General features: G+C 43.4%; 1 protein-coding gene across 1 annotated transcript; it reads right to left on the bottom strand.

Annotated features, from left to right (window-relative positions):
* Nucleotides 1–252: 252 nt before the first annotated feature.
* Nucleotides 253–16,288, bottom strand: LOC117777888 (kinesin-1 heavy chain). The gene is made up of 26 exons (XM_034612960.1): nucleotides 15,866–16,288; nucleotides 11,727–11,814; nucleotides 11,506–11,579; nucleotides 11,282–11,386; nucleotides 11,130–11,178; nucleotides 10,341–10,396; nucleotides 10,156–10,243; nucleotides 9,920–10,044; nucleotides 9,386–9,490; nucleotides 8,358–8,503; nucleotides 8,069–8,217; nucleotides 7,728–7,915; nucleotides 6,909–6,977; nucleotides 6,569–6,775; nucleotides 6,256–6,399; nucleotides 5,863–6,054; nucleotides 5,627–5,744; nucleotides 5,363–5,418; nucleotides 5,105–5,214; nucleotides 4,785–4,886; nucleotides 4,563–4,623; nucleotides 4,332–4,403; nucleotides 3,987–4,091; nucleotides 3,647–3,863; nucleotides 3,377–3,512; nucleotides 253–3,282 (listed from the first exon to the last, which is right to left on the bottom strand). The coding sequence occupies exons 1-26, from the start codon at nucleotides 15,989–15,991 to the stop codon at nucleotides 3,279–3,281; spliced, it is 2,892 nt and encodes a 963-aa protein (XP_034468851.1). The 5' UTR covers nucleotides 15,992–16,288; the 3' UTR covers nucleotides 253–3,278.
* Nucleotides 16,289–17,018: the final 730 nt, after the last annotated feature.

Genomic DNA, 17,018 nt, shown 5'->3' with positions numbered 1-17,018 from the left:
AAATGCTACCTACTCTAAGTGTTACCAGATTTTAAATGGCTCAGATCAAACTATGAAGAACAAGAGTAAACACTAATGTTACCCATACTACACATTGTTCATAATAAACAAACTCTTCCACCAAAATACAGCATCAAAATTAAAGGGACATGGAAACAAGCATTAAATGACTATTTGTTTGTTTCATTCCCACAAAACTATTTTAAAAAATCTAGATTGAGCACAAAAACGACACGAGTGGGAAGAGTTTTCTCATAATTATTTAATCACACATACATTTACATCATGCAGTCAATCCAAAACTGTGATCTCATTAACTTCCCATCTCCGTCCGTATCAGAGCCCTGCTTTTTGTGCCCCAGTTCTCCAGGAATGATCCAGTACCTTGTCCACTGATGGATCCTCAAAACTGTCCTTTAAAAAGTCACCAACTATTACACAGTAATAAAAAAAAAAAAAGAAAAGAATCGGATACACTTTTGTTTTTGTTTTGTCTTTTTAAAATTTAGAATCAATGCAAAATTCAATTTAATTTAGCAACACACCACAAATATTCTCTGCTGCTTTTATTTACGAATCCCCCCCCGCCCGCACATTTGATAGCAAGTTTTGGTGAGAGGTCAAAGGTTAAACGTTTTGAGGTCCATGCTGCTGCTGCTTTACTAAATCTAGTAGATTTACACAGAGGGAATAAAAGCATCTGGATAGACACCAAACACTGTCCTGTCACGTGGGAGCTCCTCCTCCCGGCAGCTTGTACAGAGTCATTATCACTAATTTTTTAATTATCTGATGTCAACAAAGTTTTTCCCTCGAAGGACTTTGGAAACCAGTTAAATATTCAATGTGGAGTGTTTCTCTGAGTGCAGATATCGTGAAGAAGTGCTATTCAACCCAACTCCCCTGTTTCGGAGAGACGACAGGTTTCAATCGGACGTCTCACTGGAGAAAGACCAACTCCCGTTCCCCCTTTTCCAGCTGGATCAGCCAAAAATGTCCTTTTTCCAATAAAAGGTTTCTTTAATTTGTTTGTTTACAAAGTCATGATCTCAATTTAAATACACAATAAAATACTGGGCAGTAAATGTTTATGACATTGCCATCTTACATAGAGTTTGTTGCCCAGAACGTGAATTTATCATTGATTGTTGGCAGTAAAATCCTGTTTCAGCTCGAGAAAGAGAAATGAAATGAGCCCTCACACTTGGAGTAAGTGAGGGTGGAGCCAGTGGAGAAGAGGGGCGGGACTTTGACTTCCATGGCAGGATCACCGCCGCTGACGCACCCTGATCACACCCTGATCACACCTGCCGGTCTGACTGATATACAGTGTATTTTACAGTATATTGCACTTGCACAAGATGTTAGTGTTCTCATGCTGGGGGGTGGGGGGGGGAGGGTTACAATCACGACAAGATGTTCGCCAATGCACTGGAGCTTCACAAGGTTCCAAAGGAAAAGAAAAAAGCTGTGTTGGAAATCAAAATGAAAGCAAAAACGAAAATATCAAGAACACTAAAAAATGAAACACGACAAAAAAACAGAACACAAAATAAATCCTACACCCCTGACGAACTAGATTTAGTTAAATAAACCCCTCCTCCAGATTATGACAGAAAGTTGTTGTGCAATTATAGACCCTGCTCTCCTGACTGGCTGATCAGCGGCACGGGTCTGTCCCATCAACTGACTGACTGACTAACTGACTGACACGCCCCCCCCTCGCCGCTCCCCTTCGAATATGCATCTACACGATCTATGAACAATGAAAAGATACAGTACATTAAACCCAGCAACACACGGTACGTTCTGCAAATTTACAACCAAAAGGGGCCACGTACAGTTGACAGGTCCACGATCTATAAAGAGACAACACGTTTGAGTCGCACGCGTCTTTTTGTGGAGAGGGAAGACAGAAAAAATGAAATGTGAGGCACCCTTGAGAAGACATCATGATACGGCAGGTGTCAAACAGTTCCTGATAGGTCATGTTTAAAACTGATGAAACAAACATTGAGAGTGAGGGGAGATGAGTGAGTGACAGCGACCCAGCGAGGACAGGACGAGCGTTGTGTGCTATCTCAGTCTATACGCCTATGTGCTCCGATGTGCAGAGATATAAATATGCAGCAGTAAAAACAGTACATTTAGCTACTTAGCATAGGCCGTCCTAAGAGGTGGAAGTTTCAGTTAACGGGATCATTCTCCTCTTTCTTTTCTACATTCTTTACATCCTTCTCATGAAGTCACCGAGAGCGAGTATAGGTTTTCATTTTAACTTAATGATAAAAACAGTTGGCCTCCACAGGTATTTAGTTAAATACATCTACAGTACACTGTCGCACGTCTTGGCTTATTTGTTTTTTTTTTTGTATTTTTTATTGTCATTATTGTTTGTCATATTTTTTTTAATCCTTCTTTTCAGCCGTTCCCAGATGATCGTCCAGTTCTCTCTCCAGGGAGGCTTGTGTGCAGCAGTGCCAATTTTACATCTGTACAACAAGAGCGGACAGAACAGTGGTGCTCGACGCCATCTAGTCAATTCAAAAACCGCACGGTTATTTTTTTGGTAGTTTTTGTGTTTTTTTTTACTTTAAAGAAGCATGTAAAATCTAGCCAGAGAAAAGTGTGGTTAACAACCAATAACAGTTATGATGAAATGTACAGAGGTTAGCCTATAGGGTCAAGCTAGTTCTCTTGGTAGGGTCTCCTTTTTTTTTATATTTTAGGAGTTTGTTTTATTTTGTCGGATCTTGCTACCGTTACATTCAGCTTGGCACAGTGCAGAACTACTCGCACGACGACGACGGCTGACAACAGACTGTGCAAATCAAAACACGAGACCGAAGCTACACATTTTGAGACGCGTGCACGTGGTTTCGCTCTCTCTCTCTCTCCGTTGGCTGCGCTCAAGACTGCGTTTGGTTTCGGTGGATGAGAAGAATATTATCTTACCTTTTAGTAAATTAAAACTCGTCTGTTCTTTTTTATCATATCCAGTAAGAGAAAAAGAGTCGTGGTGAGATTTTGGGGGAAGTAGGGGGAGGTGGTGGTGGTGAGGGAGGGAGGGAGGGAGGAAAGGGAGGGGGGGGGGGGGGCAGGAGCTGTACAGGCCAGGAATATTTATATATATATATTTATAATTCAGAAACTCCTTCTTGGCTCCACAGCAGCGACGAGGAGCCTGTTCGCTGTAATGGAATGACAGGTTGTCAGGGGGGAGCGAGGGGCGTGATATTGTCTTCTTCTGTGGTATTGTCCTTCTGTCCCGCTGCTCTTCAGCTGCAGAGAAACGGAAACGACGCCATTAGCTTAAAATCATCTTTGTAACAGAATATAATGAAGAGTTTTCATCAGAACATCGAACAGAACTTACTTCTTGTCTGGTTTCCCGCTGCCTCCTCCCCTGATGGACACCGACTGGCTGTTCTGGTAGAAGCTTCCTCCGCTGCGGTTGATGTTGGGGTGGGTGGGAGACGCCACTGGCTGCTGCCCGGGTCGGATGGGCTTGGCTGAGGAGGAGATGGAGAAGAGACCGAGGATTAATAAATCCATACCAAGGTAGACTGGAGATATTATTTGACTGCAACATCAGGATATGTAAAGTGCTCGATGATTCCATCAAGCTGTGGTTTTCCCTACTAACCGATCTGGGCAGAGTGTCCCCTCCTCGCCATGTTCTTGGCTCTAACGGCCTCCTTGATGCGATCCACCTCCTGCTGGTAGCGCTTGCGGTCGCGGGCGGCGTTCTCCTTGGCCTCCTTCAGAGCAGACTCAAGGGCCTTGACCCGCTCAGCCGTAGCACGAAGACGCTTTTCCAGTTTAGGAAGCTCACAGCGCAGGTCTGCATTGTCACGTACCAGCTGCAAGAAAGTTCAAATCGACACTCAGAATCATGGAAGTATTTTTGCAATGAGCTTTATACGTATATACGGAAGATCGAGTTGAGGACGGGGATGATCTCTGGCTGCTGGTGTGACTCCTACCTGTTTGTGAACTTTGGTGAGCTGCTCAAGATTGTTCTCAAGAAAGGAGATTTTCTGTTTCTGTGCAGCACTCCCACCTGTGTCGTCCGAGTCCATCTCAGCGCTCTGCACGACAAGTACAACACAATTATTACACACAAAGAAAGAAAGAAGTGATCACACATCTATGTACACTCCTGCTTTCTGTGCTGTTTATCACAGTGAAAGGAAGCACCACTTATATAGTGGTTATATAGTCAGTTTTCATTTGTTCTGTGCAAAACAGATTCAACTTAATGGGATTTTATCTCTTTTTTTTACATCGTTACTCTACGATAACAGAGAACTAAAGAAATCATAATTCACCTTCTTCACTCTAGTGGCCAGATCCTGGACAAAGAGTTTCCTCAGGTTGTGCAGAGTCTGCAGCTCCTTGGCCTGGACAAGATCAGAACATGTCAACTTTAACTTTATGTGGATTCCAATTTGTAAGACAAAGACACATACAATTAAGGAGATTGTTTCTTTATAGTCAAATCAAAGATAGTTAGAGTAGAGCATCTTCATGAAAACATTAAATGAAGTAGATCAACTCACCACTGTCTCTTCCAGACCCTTCAGGTCCTGCCTTGCCTGCTCCCTTCTGTCCTGCATCACCCTGAACAACAACAACAAACACATTTAAACACAAAATCTAAATCACAGTGGATTAAATTACTTTTGACGATGTATCTTATAAGATGATAAATGGCTTCACTTTTATTGTCCTCAACCCCAAAAGTCAATTAGATCATATTAGATCAACAAAGTGAAACCTACGTGAGCTCATGTAGCTTGCGGCTCTTCTCCTGGTCGGTGGACTTGAGTTTCTCGTGTTCAGCTCTGAGCCTCTCCTGTTCCAGCATGATCTTCTGGTTCAGACTGGAAGAAACGAAATACAGCAACGATTACAAAAGACGAGTCTGTATTTATTTTTACTTATTAACTCATTTAAAATACATTAAATTAAGGAACATTGTTTTCACTGTGATTTTAAATGCCCCTCTGTCTGTCCCTTTACCAGGGAAGCACTGACTCACCACCACCACAACAACAGCAGCAGAGTGCTTGAAGTTACAGACACAAATTAAAATTCTTACTCCTGCAGTTCAGTGATCAGTTTCTCTTTGTTTTCCAGCTCATCTCTCAGGCTGCTGATCTGTTTATGGTGAGCTTCACGGTGGGAGTGGATCTGTTTGTCCACCGCTTCCTGAGCACACAAACACAAAAAACACACTTACATCTGGTTCAGCTGAATAAAATACAAAAGACGATGAAAGGTGGGTGCTGGGATTTAGCGTTACAGTGTTATCACAGTGGATTTCTGGTCGACAGTTAAAATGGATGGAGGGACGTACCTTGACTTCATTGGCAGACTGGATCTCATTCTCTTTCTCCATAGCATGAACTTTCTCTGTAAAATAGAATAATGTCATGAGATTGGCGTAGAGGAACAAACCCAGTGATGTGAATTTTTACTGAACCCTCAGAATATGAAACCATATTAGTAAGGATTGGGTATTGTTTATACTTCAGACTGATTCTAATTTGTACTTATTGACTTAAGTCAGAAAATCAAAGGAATCAAAGGAGCAAAACTTAGAAAGTGGCAGAGAACATACCCTGAGCGCTGAGCTTGACAAATTCTTCATTGAGTGAGTCCACGTTCTCCTCCAGCTGCCTCTTCTTGTGCTCCACATTCTGCAGGTACTCAGTCAGCGACTTGATTTTAGCCTCATGCTGGAGAAACAAAGACGATACACACATGTTTATACACAAGCGGATTCAGAAGCTAAATTATTCTTCCCGTACACCCAGGTGTACATTTGCTGTTTGTTTGTAGTTGATTCCTTCGTACCTGGGAGATGCGCAACTGGCAGGCGGCCAGCTCCTTCTCATTCTCGTCCATCTTCTTGTTGCTTTCTGACTGAGTGCTCTCCAGCTGCTTGCAGCGTTTCACCATGGTCTTCACCTCACTCTTCATCTTACTAATGTAGAGACGAGCCACCGTGAACTCCTCGTCTATCAGGCCGCTGCCGCCCTCGTGCTGCTTGACAGGCCAAAGAGAAAAATTAGGGCATAAAGAGGAAGGAGGGAAAGGAGGGAAAAGAGGGAGAGCAACCAAAACAAATAAGAAAGTAAAGCTGGATTGTGGGATGCTGAAGAGGAAACCTAAATTTCTTCATGCATTCTCAGAGCCTGGCAACGATACTGTGTTACTATGGCAACAGTGCAGAAACCACCTCAGTACCTTGATGTCGTTGCTGCCCACTGCGATACCGATCTCGGCTAAATCTTTGAGCAGTGACGACATCATCTCAGTCACCCTCTTCTTCTGGTGGTTGGACATCTCCTTCAGCTTCTGGAGCTCAGAGTCCAGGGATGACAGGATGGACTGAAGGAAAAGAGAGGATTTAAATATCAAAACAAACATAATTCATAAAGATCAGTTTCCCCTTTTAAATTAAAAACACATTATGTACTGAAATTCTCAGTGGCAGTCAATAACATCTCAATAGCTGCATCACACTCCTGGCCGTGCTCTTATCTGTCGCCTGCCTCACCGATTTCTGGCTGAGCTCTTCGTTGATGGCCTCAAACTCCTTGGTCTTATCCTCCACCTCCTGGCTCTTCTGGTCATAGTTGACAGCCAGCTCCTCCAGAGCCTGCAGCACCTCCTTCACCTCCTCCTTGGAGGCCTCGTTCTCCGCCTGCAGGCGGTTCAGCTCGGCCTGCAGGTTCTCATGATCACGGCGAGAGGAGGATAGAAGCTGCGTGTTGGGGAGAGAAGTGTTATTATGTATATTACATGTATATGTTCAAATGTATAAGAGCTGCAGCATTTAGTCAGTGTTGATTACAACACTGACTAATTTACAGTCATGTTGGACCTCCAGTACTCACCTCGTCCTGGTCCAGCATCTGCTGCTTCAGCTTCTCTGCCAGCTGGCTCTGCTGGTTGATCTCCTCATCCTGTAACGTACGAAGACACACACTCACATTAGCATCGACACGGAGCACCGCAGGTAGATAGACAGTGAAATCATCAAGGCCTTGGAGGAAATACAGAGAACCGTGTTGATTTTATATATTAAGAATATTAATATTTGTCCATGATCTCTCTTTGAGGGCTTGGGAACCCACTGAGCAGGTTATCACATCAAAGCTTTGACTAAGCATCTGCCCATAGATGTTTTCAGACACCTGGACATTCTCTGGACTTTCCCACATATGAAGAACACAGCAGGAGATTGTCTGAGTCAGACGTGTTCAGGACGGGAAAATACCTGGAACATTCAGGCATGAGATGGCGCCTGGGCAGAGCATTCAGGAAGCAGGACATTGCTTATAAATTCCACTGAGGAAGTCAAGTGTCTTTGTTTATAGCACGTAGACACTGACGGCGCCCTTATTGCAAAAGGCTCAAGAATCTCTTTGTTGTTCCAAGTTCTTCGTGACATTTATATAAACTTCCAGTTTTGTATCCATCACGTTAGAAACCTCAACAAAACGCCAACTCGTTCGTTGTATATTTTCCAGACATTTTCCTGCTGTATTCTCACATGGGCTCGCTCAGGCAGGAAAGGCTGGCAGGGAAAAGTTCTGGAAAATGTCTTGAGCAACTGACTCAGACATTTGGGTACAGCCCCATCCAGAGTTCAGTCCCAGCTCATGACTCAGTGACTGGGGAACATGGGCTAAACAAAGACATCTATTTCTCACCTTATCATCCAGCTGTTTGTAAAGCTTGGCCAGCTCAGCCTCACACTTGTCCTTCTCCACGTCGGTGAGGCGGACACCGGGCACGGTGGGCGTGGAAGCCGGCTTGTCGTTGATTACGTTGTCCAGGGCCAGCACCTCAGCATTGGCCTTCTCCTTATCAAACTGCTCCTCCACTGGCACACTCTCGCCTGGGGCGGGAGATCACAGATCATGCTCAGTATGTGTGGATGGTCTAGTGCATAAAAAGCTTAGTTTTGTGCCATCAAAGAAAATGTCCACTTTAGTACAGACTCAAGACTATTAGATGAGAATCTGTGGATGGTCAGAGATGACCTCCTCACCATTCCTCCAGCGGTTGAGCTCATTCTCCAGCCAGGTGACGGTGTTCCTCAGGGTCTTGTTCTTCTCCTTTTCCCTCTCATACTTCTGCTTCCACTGCTCGGCCGTCAGCTCAATGTTCACAATCACAGTGTTCTTGATAGTCTTTGCTCTGGATGGAGTAAAAAATGTAAGTTTACCAAGTTTGGCCTTTAATAACTTTTCTACACAATGCATGGATGCAAGGGACCTCAATTTAATTTCTTCAGGACAAACTAAAGAAAATACAAAAAGCAGTCAAACTCTACTAACCTTTGCCCAAACATGAGAGTGGATTTGGTTTCGCACTCATTATAGGAAGAGGGCGAGGCGCAGATAACAATGGTGGTTCGACAGTTACCGCCCAGCGAGTCCTGCAGGATACGGGTCATCTTACTGTCTCGGTATGGGATGTAGGCCTGGCAATTACACACAAATATATACAGAAAATGAGACAAATACACTAAATTGTACTGTGACGGGCCCTGTGATTATTCAGAAAATGAAAAGTTTGATGAAAACCTTCATTTAATATGTAAATAGTTGAGCAATAACACACTCGACCATACTAACACACATGAATATTCAGTATTATTGATACAAGTAGCTGAGCTGGAGCAGTCTGCTGTAATTCTTTAGACACCACAACCCTCAGTTGGGAGTTGGGACGTCTCTGTACAATAGCTCATTTGTTTTAGAGCATCACAAATATATCAGCAGCTGTCCGCCCCAGGTTGTTTACAGAGCCGAGGGGAAGTAGAACAAACCAATCATTGATCAAAGTGAAAAGTGTGAAATTGCTATGAAACCGCAAAAGCAAAACATTGCTCGGAGGAAAGTTTTTATCTGTTAAAGTTATTTCAGCAGCAAAGGGAGCCATAGATGGTTAAAACAAAAAACGGTACTTTCACAGTAAGATAACTGAGAAAGATTCTGGTGTTCCAGATAGACACCTCGCTCGGGGCTGTGCAGCTGATAAACAGAACAGACATCCCTTCTGTCGGCTAACTGTCAGGTCTGCCATTTTAAAATGCTATGAAAACAATCCACCTGAGGTCATAGCTGATCCAACACTTACTGAGCTGACTAAGGTAGATTATAATGCCAGAAACAGATTTGGGCTCATTATGATCTGTAGTAAAGATTAGAACCAGCGTCTGTGTTGTAGGAACCTCAATGATCTCATCAAGCAAATCACCTTTTCTTTCAGGGCAAATTGCATAAAACCAAAACTCACAGAGGCACACCACAACATATTGAACAAATTGTTGGTAAGTGTCAGTTGAGGTCGTGTCACTGACCGTTCCTTCAGCCAGAGCGGAAATGACGTTTCCCAGGGACGACAGAGACTTGTTGATGTTCTTGGCTTCATCCAGCACAGCTCCTTCTGCTCCTGTTTTACTGACCTGAAAAATCACATGAGCAGTTTACAGACATGAACTCTGGAAAATGTCGTCGGCAGATTGTCCGAGTCAGACGCGTTCACAACAACAGGAGAATGTCTGGAGCACTCAGGCGAGGGGAGATATTTGTATTCTTCTTGGGTTTTTTTCAGTTCTGTGTCCTTCACGTGTTAGAAACTCCATCAACATGCGGTGAACTCTCCAGACATAATCACATAGACAACAAACTCAGTAAAATCCAGTGCAACTCAAAGATTCAGAAGAACAAAGAGTAATCTGAGCCTGGCCTAATCCGAATTACCAGCAGACAATAAAAGGGAAATGGTTCAACCACAAATGCAGATTACACTAGTAGTAAAATTACTCCTGGACTAGATTGAATATGCCAAAAATGTTTAAGAGATGGTTTTACTTTGGTTTGATTCTCTGTACCTTTTCACTTCCAGCCAGATCCACCAGGTAGAGTTTGCCACTGAGCTTGTGCTCCGTCTGAGTGTTCTCCTGTTTGACATTTATCAGGAAGATACTGTGACTCCTGGAGCTGTGCTCGTTCATGTCTGCAAGAGGAGAAACACACGTGGTCAAAACGTAGTGGCTTCAAAAGCTAATACTCCAGTCTGTGGGGTTATAACAACATATTTGTGGCTAAGAATATAATGGCTTCTTACTTGTAACTGCTACATGTCTGTTAGATTTGCCTTCATCAATTGTATCCATCACCTCCTCCGGGCTACAGACAAATCTCTCAGTGCAGCCCTTAAATAAACAGTAAGAACATTAGGGTTAGATTAATGGCCTAATTAAAACAGGTTTGACCAGTAATATTAAAATGTGACAGGAGGTTAGCGCTCACCTTGACGTAGGGAACTCTGTTTTTGTCTTCATGCACTGACAAATTGGTCTTTGACACTGGAAATAAGAGGAAAATGTGTCAGAGAGACACACACACAGAATACTGTTCTCTACGGTTTTGTGGATTTCTTTTAAATAATGCACCAAAAGTTCGATACTTATAATATAAAAACGTAAGAAGTGAAGATTTTCTTAAGAAGTTGAAGGAGAACTTAAGATATTGTGATTACGAACGTCCTTCTGGGAGCTTGAAATATCTAATGCAGCCCTCGCTTCCTTTCCTTCAGCCAGCTTGACTGTAGATGACCCCCGGTCAACACATTTCAAATGGACTTGGACTTCAGTATAAGTCCATTTCCTATCAGGAAATAACTTCACTAAAATCCCTCCACTCTGGCCGGTTTTAAGGATTTGAAATTTAAATGCGAGGTTCATGTCCCTTGAAATAAATCTGTTATCTAAGCGGGAGGAAGCATTGTGAAGTCTTTGCATTGAATTAAGTGTAAAAATAAATGCGAGTCTTCAGCAAAATTGGAGTAGTTTGTGAAACAAGATTGAGAAACTGAGTATTATGGCAACTATTAAAATCAAAATGTAAGGACTAGGTAAACATTTTCTTTTTAAACTCCCTGTAAAGATGATTTTTGAACAATTAACTGCGTTCTGGATACAGATACGCTTTTTTTCTCAAGATTTAAAGCGGCTTGTTCTGTCACATCTATTTCTAGTGTCGTGTGCAATAAGAAGCTATGAGAGCTTCAGTGATAACTCCACTGTCACAGCTACTTACCATCCAAAAGGTCCCGGATCTTGTCTAAGTAGATTTCAAAATATGAAACCTGTAAATGAAGAAACAGCCTCATTACTTGCAAATCAGACAATGAGGCTGCACCCAACCTGAACCCAAATATGATTTCATATTTGAATCCACACTCAGCTTACTTTGATATGAAACTCCAGGTTTTCATCCATGGAATAGATGTAGTTGAAAATGTCTTGAACTATCCTGGGGATGATGCCCATTCCGTCTGTGTCATGGAGGTTCCCCTGCACACCCAGGGTAAACGAATGTAATGTTGTGATGTCGCCCAACCATTTATATTCAAATGCTACTGTATATGCATTTCATTTGAAAATCAACACCAGTTCTTAGGGGTAAGCCTTACCTCCATGGTGTGTGTTTTACCAGATGACGTCTGTCCATATGCAAAGATTGTTCCATTGTATCCGTCCAGAACATCTGTAAAACACCAAATACAACATGTTGAGGAGGTATTCAATGGTTCTATTTAAGTCAAGATCTAAAGAAGACTGAGGTGATGTTGTATATGTCTCTACGTAATAAGTCTGGGGTGTAAACACAATTATAAACACGGCGAGTCCTCACCTTTAACAATCTTCTGGGCGCAGGCGTTGTACACTTGTTCCTGTGTTGTGTTTGATCCCATCACCCTGTCGAACGCGTAGGGTTTACTCTGAAAGAAACACAGGAAGAAGAAGAATGAGTGACGGATGCAATATCAGAACAAGACCCAGTGTTGCGTAACTTTATTAAAAATATTCTTTGACAGGTTGTGTAAACAGATTGGAGTGTATTACTTCCTCCCACAAACGGACAAACACAGACAAGTGTTTGGTATGAATGAGATGTGTCTCCTGAGAGAAATCGTGAGGCAGAGAGGAACTTGAAACTTGTGGTAAACCAGTAACGAGATTCTGTTTATTATGCGACACACATAAGACTTTCTAGGGACTACAATTAAGATTATTAAATGTTACACTTTTGAAGACCCTGTTAAAACCATGTAGTAGAAGTACATAGTCTGTTTTTCCTCCATAACGCCCCAAACTCAATTCATCCTGTGCTATAGTTGCAGCATTCTGGTTCACCTATGAAAATCAATATCCCTGTCCTGGTATTCAGACTTCCCTCCGACAATCTCAGCATTTATAACGAACTCAACCAGACCCTGAGCTTTTATCACTTGCTAAAGAGCCGGCCTCTTCAAAGAATCAGAGTGTAGCTCGTAGGTTGAGATATCCTACGAGCTTGCCAAAACTTCAAAGCACAAGTCCAATGAAACAGCAATCAATAGCTGGACTTAAGACGGAAGCCGCAGGGTATTAAAAGTGATGTTATATGCAATTCTGAGGTTCAACTGAGATGGCAGGCAATCTTTGGAGGTTTGAAGTCGCAGCTGACTCATCTCCAGCCCGATGGGTGGGGTTCTCGCTCTGATGTTTTAGGAGTTTGGGAACGAGACAGACCCTGCGACACGCTGGGTTGCGAGAACGCACATAGTTATTGTCAGGTTCAGTGTTTACACATGTAATAGCAAGAGAATGTTGACAAGCAGCTGGTGTCACCATGGAGACGCCACTCATGGGTGTTTAGTCTCACATGTAAACACATCTGTAACTGAAGGTGAACCCACCAAATATCTCACTGTCTGACTTTGAAAGCTACAGGAACTTAAGCAGTGCGAGAATAATTTGAAGTATTACAGCTGAGACTCCTCCTTGTGTCATAATCCCCCGCCCCCCGCCCGACAGACGGTCACATCTACAGCTCAGTGCAACACAGACCAGCAGCATCATAAGACGTTGATAATTCACTCCAGCTCGCTACATCCCGTCAATTAACCCGGACAAAAACAAGAGCCACTATCGGGCCGGCCAGCCGCTGTCAGCAAACAATAGCCCAGGTTTAGAGTCCTCATTGTTACCGCTGCGACTGGCCTCGTTACCTACACTTCCCTCTAATGGGATTACTTGCTGAAAATATAATTACAGTGAATTGCATAGTTAGAGTATTCATAAGTGCTCCGTCATGTCCACGCCGTCCATGGCTACGTTATGATACTGCCTATGGAAAGCTTTTCCACTGTCCAAGGTTACCCTCCAGCATCCACATAAGTCTTGTTGTATGTTGCATTAAATCTAATTGGATTCGTATTACTCGGCAAAATAAGTCAGTCTTATTATATCTATCTATCTATTATTTACTTCCTGGGACACAGCTGGCCGGAAAAAGACAGGTGTCGATTGCTGCTGTGTTATTGTATGAATGCACGAGGAGCACTTTCAGTTATCTCTGTAATCCTTTTCTTCCCTTTGACCTCTCACGCACATCCACCACTAGAGTATCTAAAAGTAGCTCTGTCCTGCTGCTGCGGAGCATCCAGGGCTGTTATAGGCAAATACGAGATGTGACAGCAAAGAATGGGGAAATGACGCGATCTCGTAGGTGCACAACTGACAGGGAGGTAACGGATGCATGAATAATTCACCTGCTGCACACACAAACTGAGCCGGTTACAACACCGATTCCACCTCATCTGGATACTGATGACATAAATCTCTGATGTAAGGAATCAGTGAATATGCTGTATGAAAAGCAGTATCACGAGGCCTGCGACGGTAAAGCAGCAGCGTGGTCAGCTCCGACACAAGCTGAGCGATGAGGCACCAGTGCCGAGGCGTCAGTCCCATTAAGAGAGTCCACGCCCTAGATCATTTTTAAATGGATAGAAAATATAAGCAAAGTAACTCAATAATCGTGGACAAGAGCATCTGAAAAGCAAAGTACATCACCCTAATAATTACCCTCCCCACCCGGAGAGAATGCCCAGCAGCCGGCCAACTGCCTGCTCTGATTGGTCAAACAGCTGGTTACCAGGAGAGGAAACACAGGGGGATTACCCAAGAGGCCTGAGCTGCTGCTTATGGGCACTGTAAGGGTTGTACCTCTCTGAGCAGATGCACCGGCAGAGGCCACAGGGGCTCTGGGCTGCAACACTTGTGGCTCTCACAATGTGCAGTGGTATTTTGGCACCGTGACTGACTGGCATTCTGAGCTGGGCAGGGCCGCATCGTGCCAGAGGGGCGCAGACGGCACGCCTGCTATCAGCTGAAGCCCTGAAGTCATTGCACCGCAAACCCATTCAAGAATTCACCACAGCAATACTAGTCTTCTTCTGTTATTCATGACAGAGCATGAATAGTCCTGTTGTATTCTCAACTCAGCACCTAAGCAAGTAGTTTGAAAAGAGGATGTGATTCATGTCCATTTGCAACTTCATTGCCCTGTAAGCTCATTTTACGGAGGTGTTTGCATGGGTGTGCAGAGTGGTGTGCAGAGGACACCAAAGTCCACAAGGAGACGGACAGCGTCTTGTGAAGGGAAAGTAATGTTTAACCACGATTTATTTAGTTCACGTGATACACCACTGACTTCTGCACGTATAGCATGTGCGAACTTGCTTCTTTAATCACTAGTACTACGGTCATAAAGCAGATGAAAAGGCCAAACCTTTTACTTTTGTACGTGATTTTCAAACCTGCTGTACAGATACGGTGCAGAGACGTGTGACGGCATGAGCCCAGGTTGTGTCAACAGGGTTTTCGAAGACATAGTGAACAGGCCTATTATGACAAGGCATGTGGAGCATGTCATTTGTCGAACTGACCTCAGAGCAAATACGTTGTGGATTCAGTAAAGACGAGGCAGAGCATTAGTGGAGGCATTTCCTTCTTTTGTCAAAGTTGAACGTGTGCCCATGTTATCATCCCCATCGAGCGCTGGAGGGTCTGTATCGTGAAATGGGGCAATTACACCTCGGGAATCAAACTTTTTCGTTTCGGTCCCAACCTAAAGTCCTGGTTAGAAGGAAGATGGATGAAGTATTCGATCACAATGTAGATGCACGTGCTGGGTTATTACCAGTTAAATGTCACTGAAGGGCAACACCTCCTCCAACACTTACAGTCTGACATTTCCACTAATAGCATATTTACAATGTGTGATTCCTGATCTTTAATCCAAGTATTTATGTCGTTTTCAAAATGACTGAGCAGTAGCTCCTCGGTCTGCTGGTGCTATAGCCAGCTGGTCAGCTAGCTAATGTTAGCTTTAATTAAGCTACAGTATTAAAACTAGCCACCTAGCCAAGGCCGGCTAATCTGTCAACTACCAGCTGGCCTAGCCTGCTAGCCAACGGTGTGCTAGCCACCTCTGAGTCAAAGCTGGCTAACTTAACACTGACTCTTCATATTTTAAAAACACATGTCACCTTACATGCGAGGAGATGAATTCACGTGATCGTGATAAAGAGGAAAGGCGTGCGGGCCGGTGGAGGCTAACGCCGGGCGACATTTTTTTTTTTTTTAACCCCGTGCCAGTGTTTGTGGCTTTGTTGAATGACAGCTCGTTAGCCGTGACAGGGCAACTGCGAACTGTGACATTTTACGGTAATTTAAACTTTCTGCGTGAACACGAGGGATTAACCGCTGCTGGCGTCAGAATAATAATATATTAATATGAACGTGAGGTGAGTTCTGTGGGACTGGATGTGAGGGAGACGCCTGCAGCAGCAGCGGCGGCGGCGGCGGCGGACGGGTCAGCCCCGTGCTAACGTTAGCTAACAAGCTAAGGTGCTAACAGCCGTAGCTGCAGGACAATCGGAAAAAGGCGACTTTCTGCCCGGGAGACATGTGCACGTGAAGCCCGGTAACAAAACCACTCACCGCGATCACCACGGTCTCGTCCCCCGGGAACTTGGGGATGTACCGGTCGCCTCTGGTCACCTCGGAGCTGTTCAGGGGCCTAAAACGACACATCACTTTGATGGTGCACTCCGCCGGGTCGGCCATCTTCCACGGTCCACGAATGGAAATTCACCGATAAGATATAAAAGTGTGTCCTGGAGCCCAGGAGCGGCCGTGCGGGGGCGAACAGGGAGGCCGGGCCCCTCTGTCCCGAGCTCAGGGTCCGGGGGAGATCGATGAGGATCCGCCGGGTGTTGAACACGGGTCGTTGTTTTCCTCTCAGGCGGTTCCTCCTCCTGTTAGGAAGCCATGACACCGGTGGATCAGCGGCTGTGGCCACCTCACCCGCCCGATGCTGAGGATCAGCATGACGTCAGCCCGGCGCTCCCCTCTCCTCCTGCTGTTACGATCCTCAACAGATATCATTATATAAATCAAACATTATACATAAACACAAATATCAGGACAATCTGTTGTTAGAGACAAATCCTCCACATGTATAAATATCATTAAATAAATCAAACATTATATATAGACACAAATATCAGGACAATCTGTTGTTATAGACAAATCCTCCACATGTACAAATATCATTATATAAATAAAACATTATAGATAAACACAAATATCACGACAATCTGTTGTTAGAGACAAATCCTCCACATGTACAAATATCATTAAATAAATAAAACATTATAGATAAACACAAATATCACGACACTGTTGTTATAGACTAATCCGCCACATGTATAAATATCATTATATAAATCAAACATTATATATAGACACAAATATCAGGACAATCTGTTGTTATAGACTAATCCTCAACATGAACAAATATTATATAAATCAAACATTATAGATAAACACAAATATCACGACACTGTTGTTATAGACAAATCCTCCACATGTATAAATATCATTAAATAAATCAAAATATGAATAAAACATATATTAACAATGTGTTGTTAGAGACAAATACTCAACATGTACAAATATCATTATATAAATCAGACATTATATATAAACAAAAATATAACGACACTGTGTTGTTAGAGACAAATCCTCCACATGTATAAATATCATTATATAAATCTAACATTATATATAAAGACAAATATCACGACAATGT

The sequence above is a fragment of the Hippoglossus hippoglossus genome, chromosome 17, assembly GCF_009819705.1.
Source record: "Hippoglossus hippoglossus isolate fHipHip1 chromosome 17, fHipHip1.pri, whole genome shotgun sequence".
In the NCBI taxonomy this organism is placed as follows: domain Eukaryota; kingdom Metazoa; phylum Chordata; class Actinopteri; order Pleuronectiformes; family Pleuronectidae; genus Hippoglossus; species Hippoglossus hippoglossus.
Note: the sequence above shows the minus strand (reverse complement) of the source record. Positions and strands in the feature narration are given on the sequence as shown.

What these genes read in the sequence shown, in the direction of transcription:
- LOC117777888 (XM_034612960.1), bottom strand. Translation starts at nt 15,991, where the DNA reads ATGGCCGACCCGGCGGAGTGCACCATCAAAGTGATGTGTCGTTTTAGG. An exon ending in AGATGCTGGACCAGGACGAG is followed by an intron (nt 6,776 to 6,908) that starts GTGAGTACTGGA and finishes CCCAACACGCAG; the next exon opens with CTTCTATCCTCCTCTCGCCG. An exon ending in TCACCAAAGTTCACAAACAG is followed by an intron (nt 3,864 to 3,986) that starts GTAGGAGTCACA and finishes ACTTTCTTGCAG; the next exon opens with CTGGTACGTGACAATGCAGA.